This window comes from Balaenoptera ricei, chromosome 3, assembly GCF_028023285.1.
Source record: "Balaenoptera ricei isolate mBalRic1 chromosome 3, mBalRic1.hap2, whole genome shotgun sequence".
Lineage (NCBI taxonomy): Eukaryota > Metazoa > Chordata > Mammalia > Artiodactyla > Balaenopteridae > Balaenoptera > Balaenoptera ricei.
In genome coordinates this window covers 112722438-112736971 of record NC_082641.1, presented here as the reverse complement: position 1 = coordinate 112736971, position 14534 = coordinate 112722438, and the positions used below count along the sequence as shown (strand labels likewise).

At 42.9% G+C, this 14534-nt stretch overlaps 1 protein-coding gene across 2 annotated transcripts; it reads left to right on the top strand.

Moving 5' to 3' along the window:
- Nucleotides 1–243: 243 nt before the first annotated feature.
- Nucleotides 244–7516, top strand: CDKN2AIPNL (CDKN2A interacting protein N-terminal like). 2 transcript variants are annotated; one of them, XM_059917094.1, is made up of 3 exons: nucleotides 244–508; nucleotides 1819–1918; nucleotides 7135–7516. In XM_059917094.1, the coding sequence occupies exons 1-3, from the start codon at nucleotides 270–272 to the stop codon at nucleotides 7144–7146; spliced, it is 351 nt and encodes a 116-aa protein (XP_059773077.1). In that variant the 5' UTR covers nucleotides 244–269; the 3' UTR covers nucleotides 7147–7516. The 2 variants fall into 2 exon arrangements, with proteins under 2 accessions (XP_059773077.1, XP_059773078.1); XM_059917095.1 differs by lacking the exon at nucleotides 7135–7516 and adding an exon at nucleotides 5465–5928.
- Nucleotides 7517–14534: the final 7018 nt, after the last annotated feature.

Below are 14534 nucleotides of genomic sequence, written 5' to 3'. Positions count from 1 at the left end.
GAGGGACTCAGTTTCCCAGTTTCCCTCAGGCTCCCCGCGGGGTGGGCCGAGAACTGCCCCTGAGGCCCCGGGGTAGACCCACTCCAGGGGCCGCGCTGCAGAAGTCTGAGGGGCCGGGCCGGGTGAAGCCGCCGCGCCCGCCGAGGGCGCTCCAGACCAGTCCGCCTGAGCAGTCGCTCGCCGCTGCGGCCCCTCTAGCCGTGGGGAGGTGGCGCAGTGCGTGTACGGAAGGCGGTGGGCGGGTCCGGCCCTCAGCGGCGGAGGGCGCCATGGTGGGTGGTGAGGCGGCAGCAGCCGTGGAGGAGCTGGTTTCGGGTGTGCGGCAGGCGACTGACTTCGCTGAGCAGTTCCGCTCCTACTCGGAGAGCGAGAAGCAATGGAAGGCCCGCATGGAATTCATCCTGCGCCACCTGCCCGACTACCGCGACCCGCCAGACGGCGGCGGCCGCCTGGACCAGCTGCTATCCCTCTCCATGGTCTGGGCCAACCACCTCTTCCTGGGTTGCAGGTGCGGACCCCTGGCGGCTGGCTGACCCTGTCCCGATCCGCAGTTCTCCCCCAGGGCTGACCCCTGCCCAAGGCTGACCCTGCCCCCAAACTCCAACCGTACTAGACAGGCCTAAGGCAGGTTTCCACCCTAGCCAATCCTTTGGAAAGATACTTAATCTCTCTGAGCTTTAGTTTCCTCATATGGAAAATTAGTTGTGATGACTACAGTATTAAAGGGTGAAAAGCACTTAGCACAGGCTGTCATCTCGCAAGAGCTCTATACATGCTAGGCGTTCGAGTTGCCATTGTTATTTATATTATTATTATAATTACTTCAAACTGTCACCTTTGCAGAGGGCATTTTAAGTTCATTAGCTCCTTTCTTCCACATGGCAAACGTGCAGGGACAGAAACTCAGATCTCCAGTTTACAACGAAGCTGAGAGAGGGAAAGAGACATACCTGGGGTCATGCAGCATCTAGCAGGATTGGTGGATTTTACCATTTATGGCAGGATGTAATCTGTGGTCCTTGTCTTTTTCTCCCCATGTCCTAGTCCGCTGGACCCAAAGAAGCAGTCTTTGCCTCTCTGCCTTTCCTTTTATCAAAATAACAAATGCCTTCAAGGGACTTTTTGAAATGGCACTCCCTCTGCCACTCCATGAAGCAGGTGGCAAATCTTGAGGCTCCCACATCCTTTTATTTAGCATTTCCTGAAATTGTGTTAGGATAATGAGATGACTTGGCTTAGTCCTGGTTTCTGTGCTCCTTATGGCTGTCTGGTCACATGGTCCCTCCAGCCCTAAGCTGCTTGGTTTTGCTTTCAGATTTGGGGAGTTATTAGAACAGGATATGGGGAAGCAGTGCCTGCTGTATCCCTCCCTTTTCTGACTTCCAGGTTCCTCTAGTAAATTCTGGTTAACAGGATCCAAGATTAGGCAAATGTTAGAAAATTGGACAAATGAACAAATAATGTTATTTTCGTTAGACCAATACTCCACATGTTCAAAAAAATAAAAAAGAATTTTGGCCCTCATATCATATCCGTGAATATATACTGCCAGAGGTACAGTGCCTCTATTTTTGTAAGTCTTGTTTGTTTTGTAAATCTTAAAACGCCTGCTCCATTGGCATCCCTAGTGCTGCTTCTGTATCCACATGCGCAAGAACTATTTTCTAACTTGAAGCTGAACATCTATCAGTTTCCCCAGTAGTATCAGATCGTTCCTCTGAGAGTTGAGTTTATAGTCCAGCTACCTGCAATTTCTTTTTAGCCCACAGTGACAATAATTCTTCCACGGTTTTTATCTTACTACTTTTTATCGTGCAGTTACAACAAAGACCTTTTAGACAAGGTGATGGAAATGGCTGATGGGATTGAAGTGGAAGACCTGCCACAATTTACTACCAGAAGTGAATTAATGAAAAAGGTAAACAGGATTTCCAAGTGCATTTGAAATGGTATAGAGCTAACGGCCCCTGCCTTTATGATGATGTATTAGAGTATATTGTTTTCTGAATGCTCTTGTTTACTACCTCAATCTAAGCCCTTTCATTTTATTTCTCTGTAATTGGTATAAGCCTTTTCGTAACTAGAGAACAACTCAGTAGATAAATTATGCATTGTTGGTAGAGTAACACATAAACTCAACCTCTTCAGTTCCTTTAGAAAAATTCTGTTGTGAGCTTTTTGCTTGAATTTTAAGAAAATGTTGGTTAGAGTGCTACAGTTTCCCACTTAATTAAAAAATCTTGTTGGTAACATTAACTCATCCTTACCCCAATCGGTGAGGACCCCCCCAGACCTGTTTGGACCCTCTGACTTGCTGATGGAAATGTAGATGGAGTAATATCATCATAGCTTTTCCCTATTCTGCCAGGCTTGTTCTGATCTGAGGCTGTGGATTTTTTACATGGTGAGCTGCTGCCTGTCGAGCCTTGTATCTGGGTCCTTTGGCTGGAGCCATGGAGAGTGTGGCAGAAGGAAGCTCAGAGGATGGGGCTGGGTGTCCCAACTGCTTTTCACAATCTCCCAAGATATGATATGGTTTTTCTCATTTGCCCTGGTCTCCTCAGGCAACAAAATTAATTGCTTCCTCATCTCCCGTAGTTTATTTATTTAGCACTTTACCCAGACCTTTTTAAGAGCAGATTGTAAGCTTCTTGAGGGAAGAGATGGTGCTTAAGATATTAGTCCTTCTAATTCCAAAACCTAGTATAGGCATAACCCAGAGAAGATGCTCAGAAAATGCTTACAAAATTGACCAAAGCAAAAGAGTAAAGACTGCTGGCCTCTCTTATAGTTCTATCGTCAGAAACATAGGTAAGCCCGTGCTTCACCCTAGCTGGGTCTTTTTCTGGGAAGCTGGGCATATAACAAGGTTCCCTTCAGTGTGAGTGTCAGGAGCTAATCAAATCCTCAGCTGCCCAGAAAGTACTTCAGCCCCAAACAGCACACCCCACTTGATTTCAGATATTTTTCCTTAAAAAAGTATTGTTTTTTAATTGAACCTGGAATCAAAAGTTCAGGTTGTGTTCAAGGGGCTATTTTGTTTTTAAAATCTGTTAACAGGGCTATTGTTTGTAGCCCGGGAGCCGTTGTGAATTGGGAGTTTGTGACTTTTTGGATTCTCTTATATAATATTTTTAAAAAACCTCTAGTAAGTCCTTCAGTATCCTAGCGGTGAGGTTCCTGGGGCCCAGGCATGGGGCGTCTAGATAATTTCCGGCCACCTGATTGCACCCCATTCGTCAGGGGCAGGCAGGGAATAGGATGAGCCTTTACTTCCTGACTGCTCATGGCTGATTCTTTCTTTGGCCTTTTGGTCTTAAGAGGTATTCTGCCCTCCGTAAGATCCGTTTTCACATAAATTTTGTTATACTTCTCTGTCTCTTTCCCGTCATACTGGGATGTTAGAGGTCAGAACACTTCACGATATTTGGGCTTCAGACTCCAGAAGAGACTAAGGAGGTTCTGTAATTAATATGCACATCCCTAACATTATCCATAGGCTGGTGTGAAGAAGTATATGTATGTGTGTTGAGGAGAAGAGTTTCTAAACTGTTATAAACATTGTAAAGGGGTCTTGAACCTGAAAAATGTAGGGAGCCCTGTCCTGGGATGTTCATTTTTGACACTTTAACTGCACAGCGTCAGCCTCCAGAGAAGAGTCCTCAGAAATGAACTTTGGCATCCCTGAAATGAGCTCTGCCATCAGACTGATGATTGGCACCTAGCTACCTGGAAGAAGCCTACAGGGAGCCTGTATTTCTATAGCACTTTTTGATTATATATGTTTGAACTTCCTTCAAATAAAACTTATGTTTTCTTAGTAACCACGTTTTAGACTGTTGATGTCACTGAAAATGAAGCTAAGTTGATCCTGAAAAGTGAGATACTTAGAGGATGTGTAGAGTTTTGCCAGTTGGTAAGAGTCTTTTAGATAAGCCTGTCCTGAGAACAAGTCATCTGATCTGTGTGCCATGACAGAATTGTGTTGTGTTGAAAGCTGTCCCTTCTCTATTGAAGGCTACCCTGAGAGCCCACTGGAAAGAGCGCCCTGGGAGCTTTGCAGCAGTTTTTTTTTGTCTTCTTGCCTGAGGTTTTTGCATGTAATAGATAGAGGCTGGCAAACATTAAGCAACATTGCCAGCCCAGAAACAAAAAACAAAACCAAAAATCTTTGATGTTGAGCCATGCACCTGAAAAGGTCAGTTATAGTTCTTTGATCCCTAGCTCTAAAATTATTTCAGTTGGGTTTTGAAGCTAGCTAGCAAGTGGAAATGAATCGCCTGGCATTATTGGTATCCCGAGACTGAATAGTGAAGATAACTTAGGGACATAAGTTCTTTAAAGTAAGATTTTAAAAATACTTCATGGTTATTCTGCAGTTTTAAGGGTAGTACACCTCTGTGGTCTGTTCAACTCTTTTTTTTTGGCGGGGAAAGGGGGATGTGGAATCTGAGAAAAGAAATGAGCATTGGTCTCTGACAGGTGGTATTTGTCAGATATTTGTAGTGTATGATTTATTTTTGAAAAAGGGGGATTCAGACACAAATATATTGAACAGTCTCAGTTATCTAACAGCCCTCCCTAGGTACTTACTAGCAGACTTCGTGATTGACCAACCGGCTTTACCCATTAATGAGCAATAATTAACAAAGAGCAGCCACTCACTCAGGAATGATGTTATTACTAAGACTGTCAGAGTTTATATTTCCTAGGCATTGTCTTAAGGAGAAAGAGGAGTGATTGACTAAGAAGCTATCATTATTGGCTCAAAAAATCTGTCCACTTAATTACTCCATTTTTCCTAAGAACATTTGTTTTTTATAAATTTACTTTTATTTATTTTTGGCTGCGTTGAGTCTTCGTTGCTGCGCGCAGGCTTTCTCTAGTTGCGGCGAGCAGGGGCTACTCTTCATTGTGGCGCGCGGGCTTCTAATTGCGGTGGCTTGTCTTGTTGCAGAGCACAGGCTTTAGGCGCGCAGGCTTCAGTAGTTGTGGCACACGGGCTCTAGACTGCAGGCTTAGTCGTTGTGGCACATGGGCTTAGTTGCTCCGCAGCATGTGGGATCTTCCCAGACCAGGGCTCGAACCTGGGTCCCCTGCATTGGCAGGCGTATTCTTAACCACTGCGCCACCAGGGAAGTCCCCCTAAGAACATTTTTGTCCAAGAGGGAAAGTGGCAGTATGGAAAGTGACTAAATATGAAATGTGAAAGAGAAGTTGGAAAAACAAGTGTGCCTGCCTTTCAAGAGGCTTTTTGTGCATTATATACAGTCTTGGCAAGCTCTAAAGTAATGGAGCAGCCACTCCATTGGTGGAAGGAGATGTGATTCTAATACGATGGCAACTATTTGTGAGTATTTAAAAAAATTTTTTTTCAGCTTGTCAGATTAGTTAAATCAGGTTTTGTCTTGTATCCTAAGATAAATGCTCCATGGAGCTACCTTTCTTTTCCCTTTATCCACAGAAATAGAAGAAGCCAGAAAAGCTCTGTCTGACCCCACAGGCCAGTCTGTTGCCTGGTGCCCAGGCTGAGTGAATCACCTGCCAGCACCTTGAGTCAAAGACCATACTTGCAGCAGCCAAAGCCAGTGGCAACTCTTCTGCTATAGCCTTGGTCTATCCTATTGGAAATTTGAGAGATGGCTTAGGGGATTCTCTTTCCTTTTGGACTAAAGATGGATTCTTTAGGTGATACTGCATTCTCCTAAAAAGACAAAGCCCTCTTATATTTTGCTTTTGCTGAGGAATTTCGCTTCTTCACTTCTCAAAGACTGGAGTGACAGGCTTAAGCTAGGAAATAGGTCATACCTTGAAAACTCTGCTTACTAAAAAGTGTCTCAGACTGATTCACTTGCACTGCTAAATGTTAAGGAAATCCATTCAAATAGAAGGTGACAGACAAAATGATTTCTTTGCACCCTGCTTAAAAGTTGTCTAGGGGCTTCCCTGGTGGTGCAGTGGTTGAGAGTCTGCCTGCCAATGCAGGGGGCGCGGGTTCGGGCCCTGGTCTGGGAGGATCCCACATGCCGCGGAGCAACTGGGCCCGTGAGCCACAGCTACTGAGCCTGCGCGTCTGGAGCCTGTGCTCCGCAACGGGAGAGGCCGCGATAGTGAGAGACCCGCGCACCGTGATGAAGAGTGGCCCCCGCTTGCCACAACTAGAGAAAGCCCTTGCACAGAAACAAAGACCCAACAAAGCCATACATACATACATACATACATAAATAAAAAGAATGTAAGCAGACAAGAATAGCATTAAAAAAATTAAAAAAAAAAAAAAAAAAAAAAGTTGTCTAAAGCCAAGTTTAAATTTACCAATGGTGCTAGAGAGTACCCAGAAAGAATATATCTGCTTCAGTTCACCACTGTTAGAAAACATGCAGTTTCTGTAGTTTCTAATAGTGTGAAATCCAGAAACCTATAACCTTCACATCTCCTAAATATCCTGACTCAATGTGAAATGTTGTAAATTACTACCTGGATTCAACTGATTTTAATTTAGAACAATAAGTGTTTATGTGATTCTGTTTTTTTTTTTGTTTTTTTTTTAAATTAATTAATTTATGGCTGTGTTGGGTCTTCGTTTCTGTGTGAGGGCTTCCCCTAGTTGTGGCAAGCGGGGGCCACTCTTCATCGTGGTGTGCGGGCCTCTCACTATCGTGGCCTCTCTTGTTGCGGAGCACAGGCTCCAGACGCGCAGGCTCAGTAGTTGTGGGCCCAGTTGCTCTGCGGCATGTGGGATCTTCCCAGACCAGCGCTCGAACCCTTGTCCCCTGCACTGGCAGGCAGACTCTCAGCCACTGCGCCACCAGGGAAGCCCTGTGATTCTGTTTTTAGAAGCCTTCATTGCAGAGCATGCCATGGAAAAAGTTATTTTTTAAGTATTTCTGTTATCACTTTAAATTGTGAACATTTATAGATCACAAGTGACAAGACAAAAAAATTAGACTCTGGCTTCCAAATGGGTAGTATGGTCAGTGTTTTGCTGAATTTTCTGTATGTAGTAAAATCTTAATAATTTCTGAGTCTACCTACCATCTGGGTAGTACATAAATATTGCATCACTGCTGTATTTTAATTTATGAGTTTGATTCATTAGACTACATGGCTACTAACTTTTTCTTTTTTTCCTAGCATCAAAGCTAAGGCAGAAGATTCATCACATTTTCATCATTAGTTACAGGCTTGGAAAGGAGGCTGGGATGAATATGACATTGACCTCAGCAGCTCTCTTAAGACTCTTGATATTAACAACATGTAGGAAAGAGGCAATTGGAATGAAAGGGAATCTGTCTAGATTGACGTTTTAAAAGTTCTCATTCTTCTAGTAGCTATCATTGTAAAAGTATGCATGGATATTTATGTATTTATAAATCATGCCCTCTTTTTTATTTTCAGGTTTTGAATGTTGGTCAAAATGTTAAAAATGCCTGTTTTTTTTTTTAATGTTGATGTAATAATGGCAGGTAGTGAATTTTACACTTTGGATTTTTCAACAACGTACCTTTATGTGTGATTCTGCTTTATGGTCTTTTTTCCCCGCCGACTGAGGTAAACTATATCCCTTATTTCTACCTGAAGTTTACACCATCCATGTACCCTATTGCCACACACACTTCATCTTTTTTTAAAGAGTTGAGTGAAAATCAAATCATAGGCTTCAGGCATCTACCAGCTCATGGGAAGAGGCAGCCTATAAAAAAGCCTTATTTTAAAACTCATTGACACAAGATTCCACAGCTTTTCCAGGCAGCCAGTTGATTGTAGGTTCTCTAGAAAGCCTTCCAGGCCGCTGAATAAAGCCCATATTCTCTTTTTCTGCAGGGAGCCTGAGGCTTCAGTATTCTAGGCTTGAGGAATTGCCTTGTACAAAGTCCCTCAAGAAATACTTGCTTATTAGTGCAGTGCTGCTTTGCTCAGAAATTCTGGTTTTATTAATTTCCCCCTTTCAGTTGATGTGTGTTTCTTACCCCCTCCCTGTTCCTCTTTCTTATTTAATACCCACTCTTAAGCACTTACCTCCAGGCATAAATACCGAGAGGGACTTCATTTGGGGGGCAACAATGTAACAGTCACAGCAGGATTCACTTATCACTGTACAGGAGAGGGTGGCAGAATACGACAGTGGACCTGCCTTAGCTTAATCTACTGGTAAACTCAGGTCACTGAAGTGCTGAGAGGAGAGCAACTGTGGGAGCGTGGTGTCTGGGAGCAGAGAAGTAGGACGACTCTCACCCATGGCTCAAGGTTAAGGCCAAACAGCATACCACATCTCTGTGCAGCTTCTAGCTCTAATCTGTAGTGACCACTAGGGTGGGCCAAATGAAGACCTCAGGACCTCTGACAAGCCACTTTTCTCCTGTGGCCTTTCCTGGAAAATGAAGATCGTAGAAATACCTACCACAAAGACCTATGGCAAGGATTAAGATGTTAGAGGGCCAAGCACGGTGCTCAGTGAGCCTTGGCCTCTCTATAAGATATAAAATAAAATGTCCTCTCAGGAACATATCCATTGCAGTCTTTATAGTTTTTGAAGACTTCTCTAGTTAATCAAATTTTCTGGTGCCATTTTCTAGTGGGTTTTCTCTGTTTCCTCAGTTTAAGCTGCCCTTTTTTTTAAACTTTTTAAAAATAAGCTTTTATTTTAAAACAATTCTAGATTTACAGGAAGTCTGCAAAGATAGTTCAGAGTTCCCATATACTCTGCACAGTTTCCCCTATTACTAGCATCTTACATTAGTATGGTACATTTGTTATAATTAATGAACCAATATTGGTACACTATTAACTAATGTCCACACTTCATTGAGACTTCCTTAGTTTTCACTTAATATCCTTTTTCTGTTTCAGGATCCCATTACTCTTCCCAGGATAAGCTGCCTGTTTTTCATCTTACCTTCACAACCTCTGTGGCTATCTCACCTATGAAATTAATCAGTATTTTAGAATTTTATCCTTTGTTTTTTTGGAGTGGAAAGTGGCATAGAAATCTAAAATTTGCATTGCAGCACTCCTTGTGCAAGTAAAATGGCCCACTCTTAGATCTGAAACTGGAGCTCACACCAGATATAAGCTGCAAGCTACTGGTCTCTTCATATATACAGCCCTCCACAAGATGGGGTGAGGATCAAGTGAGATCACAGGAAGGGACATGGTAAAGTATTACTGCAAGTAATGACTAGGAGAGGATCTTATCTGTTAAAGACCTAAGTCTCAAGACCTTTTGAGAAGCAACTACAGTTGATCCTTGAACAACCCATGGATTCAACCAACTGCAGATCCTGTACATATTTATTGAAAACAATTTACATATAAATGGACCTGTGCATTTCAGACCTGTGTTTGGGTGACCTATACTAACGGTACAGTTTAGGGTGCTCAGTTAATAGTGATGCCCTTTTATGTTATCCAGAAAGTTGCTTTTTGAAACATTCCTCAGAGTCTGTGGCCCATCTGATCAATATTCTGCCTTTGCAAAGGAAAGGATTCCCTCTGAACTTTTCCAGGATCCATTTGGACCTGTGGCTTACCTATTCTGTGGGCACTGGGAGGAATCACATTAACTATCACTGCCCATCCTCTTTTGCTTTGCTATCTGTAGTAAATGGCAGTGAAAATACACATTGTTGTATCTGACATGAGATATATATACCCTAACCGTCAGGTGACTTGTTTCCCAGCTGTCCAGCTCTAAAGTCTCTGCCTGGGTACCCTTATGTCTGGAAGGAGACTGTCAACTTCTGGGGTCTGAGGCCTGTCATTTAGTTATCTTATCATCTAGTCCTGGCTCTCATTCTTGACTAGTTTAGGGATACCTTTCAGTTCTGTAGGAATAAGAGTAAACATAATCCTTAAGAGGCAAGAATTTTAGAACTTAAACAGGTTGGTGGTCGTATGGAAATTGCTTCCTTCAACAAATAAATGCATGCTCTCCCTCTCCCTCTTAAGAAACAGAACCTTGCCTGGCTTGCTTTTCATTAAAATAGCTAGCCAGAGAACCTATTTATTTAAATGAAAAGCAAGGCTGCTAATTTCTTTCCCAAAGTTTACTCTGTCCCTTCTAAGTTATGACACCCAGGGCAAGGGGTGGCAGTATTGACTGCCTTTCTCATTTTGGTTTGGAAGGTTTTTTTTCACACCGCCAGCAGTAGAGGCAGAGTCCTTTGCATGTGCTCCTATCAGAGATGGAGGTGGGCCTGAAGGCTTGCTCATAGACAAGAGTACCAGCTGAGGAGGTGGGGTAACAAAGACTACATCACCTGAACAGATTCCCTTGGAAATCAAATAGAAAGTAAAAGTTGAGACTATTAAGCTCCTATTAGAATGGAGCTAATTCCTACCTGTTCTAGACCTGGGCATGTGAACCAGAGCTTTTTTCCTTGACAGTGCTGTCAGACAAGGATACCTCTTTAGAACATAATCCAGGTAGTCACAGCCCAAGTCCCATCCTTCTTTCCCAGCCTAGTAAAAAAAAAAGGCCAGTGAACCAAAAATATCCTTGAATATGGCCCTTGAACTTATTTGCCTAGGAGAAAGAAGCTGTTAGGGGCGTGAGGCAGATCTTTTTTTTTCTTTTTTAATCTTATTTTTGGCTGTGTCGGGTCTGAGTTGTGGCACGCAGGCTTCTTTCTAGTTGCGGCATGCAAGCTCAATAGTTGTAGCGCGTGGGCTTAGCTGCCCTGCAGCATGTGGGATCTTGGTTCCCTGACCAGGGATTGATCCCACATCTCCTGCATTGCAAGGCGGATTCTTAACCACTAGACCACCAGGCAAGCCCCTTGAGGCAGGTCTTGGTCCACCCCTGCTTTAGTGGAGGGGCAATTAACAGTAAGGTCAACCTTGAACTGCATGGGCCTAGTGATTAAAGTCCTTGCTTTGCTGTGAATGCACCAAAATCTCATGCTGTTAGGGCTGCATTTTTCCTTCCCTTCAGCATTTTCTCTTATTAAGAATGTTTAATTATCCCCAGCAGTTGTGAACTGGTAGTAATTCCTTCCTCTTGAGTTCCTCAGTATAGGGATCTGCACTGTGTGGATGATTCCTACTTTATTGGAGGATTCCGTAGAAAAACCAATGTCTGTATAAGTACCTGGCACTTAGTGAATTGCTTCATTTCTGCCCTACTTTCCCTTTGAGGCCACGCTGGGAGGATATGAAATGTTTCAAATAAAATTTACATAAAATAAAAATGACCACCCATAATCACCCCACCAGACCAGTCTCCATTCCCAAAGCTGCAAAAGGGTGGACCTAACATGCAGCTTGGCACCCATTAGGTGCCAACGTATCAGTAGTTATGTTGACAGAACAAATGGCAGCAGGCACTGAACAATGCAGCACAAATTAAATGCCAGGCTGTTTTGGACAGGGGGCAGAAGCAGGATGGGGAAAGGGGTCAGCACGTGGCCAGCCTTGGAATCCCTACCTCTAGGGGTCTGGAGCTTGCAAAGGCTGTGGGTTTGCTCCTTTCTCCATGAACATAGCTGCCTGGCAGAAGGCTTGCCCTGGAGTCTCACACTGTAAACTGACTAGATTCCTTATCACTTTGGGTGTGAATTTTGGGCCCCAGACTATTGGAAACATTTGGGCTTGGACCAACACCTACAGTCCTCGCTTCCCCTTAAACCAGCTGTTCTCAACTTCTCAGGTGGTGAGAATGACTCATGCTTCCTTCTACCTTTGTGCTTACCAAATTTATTTTTTATGACTAGGTTCTACTTTTATAACAAAAAACAAAGCCGCTAATTAAAGAGTGTCCCAGAGGATTCAGAGCTTGGACTCTTGGAGGTCCACTGCTGTCCTGTTGGCCTCCTCCCTAGGCCTGTGCATGTACTGCCAGAGGTTATCTGGAGAGCAGTTCCCAGTGTTTGGCTCCAATCTTTGGTACTTATATTGTTGCTCTTACAGCCTGATCCCTCAAACTTAGGTCTTGAGAGGGCGCCATGGTGATCGTGGTCTGTTCTCAAGCTGCTCTGTGCACAATATCCAGCCCCTGCCAAAGAACCAATGTGTAAGGGCTAATGAAAGCTAGGAAGGAAACTTTCTCCCTAACAGATGGTATCATCAACTTACCACCAGGCCCCAGTACTGCCCTCGCTGATCTTTCTGGCTTGCGAGAGATCTCTTGTACCCACCCCTGGGATTGACAGTCTTCATTCTAAAGGCAGCTTTCCAGCCGATGTTCCAGGGAGTCTCCATCTGAAACCACAGCCTTATGTGCTCATGCAGGTACAGTCCTATAGCCAAGGCCCACTACAATACAGCAAGGTCACTAATCTAGATTTTCTTTGGAGGCGATATTCTAGGCCTTTAGCTGAAGCTGAAGCCATGAGCTAGTCTCTGGATTCTTTCCTATTCTCTGCTCAGGATAGTTATAAGAACAAGAAGCTTCCTGTTCCTGTTGTCTTTGTACTAGCACCAACACAAAAACATAAAACATAAAAACATAAAATCTCCCAACTCAAGTTTTGTAGAATGACTTTATGCAGAGGCCAGCCAAAGAGCTGCCTTTGACATTCTTCTGTTCAAGTGCTGCTAGTCCAATTTAGCTGGTGGGCTGCAGTATTCTTGGCACAAGGCCTTGTTTGTAAAGGGGGAAGGGAAGAGGGCTTCAGACAGGAAGCAGCATTAAGAGGTCTGCCTTAAGTGTGCTTACACTTGCACTTTGGCAGCCCTTAAGACACCACAAAAGCCCTCCTGCATTCCAGGAAGAATGGCAACTAAATGGTTCAGGTTGATGGAGCCTGAGGTCAGCTCTAATATCCCCCCAAAGGACTACAGAAGCATCACACTTGTAACCAAATGAAGACCATCACCACGTAAAGACCTCTCTAACCAGCTAAAAGGTTATTTGATTTTACTCAGCAAAGTACACTCTATATTTAGAGTCTTTCCAAATATACAATTCCAGAAGTCACTGGTAAACAAAAGCATCTTGTGGCCAAGCTTTAGCACTAAGTCAATGGCAGAGTTCCTGACAGTCCATGCAGGCTTCTAGCCCAAGTCTGAGTCCTCCATATGCCAAAGAGGAAACTTGGAGCTTTTCCTTCCAGGGCTCTTGATTTCAACCAGCAAGGAACTAATGTTGCTGAGCTAAGAGAGTTTTGTATAGGGTGCATCTTGTTCATCTTTTGGGCCCAACTAAAAGAAAGCCCTAGTCCATGCTATGAACAGAAAACTTAAAAACCTCAGGATATTATTGACAAAATTATTTTAAAAACCTGTAGTGATGGTGGGGAGAAATTACTGAACAAACAGCACACACAGCTGTGTGTTTCTAATATATCTTTGTGTTCTATATCATATACTGGAACAAGATAACTAGAATTTCCCCATATCAGACAACAGTTTAGTTTTTCCCTAACTAGATGGGAACTGAAGTAACAGGGCTACCATCTTTGCACAAGGCCCCTGTCCTATGGACAATTTCATTTACCTTTAATGGCTTTCCACCTATGGACTTCTCTGTTTACATACATAATCCCCACATACCAGATTCCTTTGGGACTCTGCATTGCTGAATGCAGTAGAAAGGAATTGTAATAAACACCACCAAGACCTAAAAACTTGATCTCTCTTAAAACCTGGGAGAATTGAGGTTACCTTAGACGTAACTCTAAATTGTTTTTTGAGCCCCAGGCTTCTGTCTTCTAAAAGAGTACTAAATGAATAAATTAAGATAGGTACCTTGTTTACTGGGCACACAACAGACTTACTAAATAAGCCACCTTCAATAGCTTTCCTCTCCACTACCTTCCACCTACATGAGGAAGAATTTTTAGATCAGTTTCAGAAGTTATTCATATTCATGGAACTTTTTAATTTTGGGGTATGTGTCTGTACAGACTCAAGGATATTTCTAGGAAGGGGAAAAAAATTGGTTTATAAGTCAAGAGTGCTTTCTATCAGAGATGAGAGTGTTCCTATATCCAGACTTTACTTGTTTACATTACAAAAAAAAGTGAAAAATAGTGAAAACCTCTTCACTGGATAGACACAAGTCTATATAAAACTCAATCAACATGGTATTTTCACAAATTGGGATGAATATTTAAGTTCAGTAGAATTTTAAAACTGAACTCAATCCCTTAACATCTCTTAAGGGATAGTATAGTTATTGGCTAAAAGACCAGACTGCCTGGGTTCAAATCCCAGCTCTATCACATACTGGCTGGTTGACCATGAGAAAGTTACTTGATCTGTACCTAGTTTCCTCATCTGTAATACGGTAGTACCCACCTCATAAGATTACTCTTTGAGTTTGAAATGTGATCATGTTAAAGTGCTTAGAATAGTGCCTTGCGCAGAGCTATGTTAGAAGTACTGTTACAGAGGAATTGCACATCACAAATGCACTTAATCTTTAACATGAATCCAAATTTGTACCAAAATAAATTAGTTCTAGCCTCTTGCCGTACCATACATTTATAAAATTTATGTAGTAAATTTTAGAGTAAACATTCTTTGCATGACATGACTTTGTAAATTGAAGTACATCTGGTATTCAACCAAAGAAACAGGAATCTGTTCCAAGG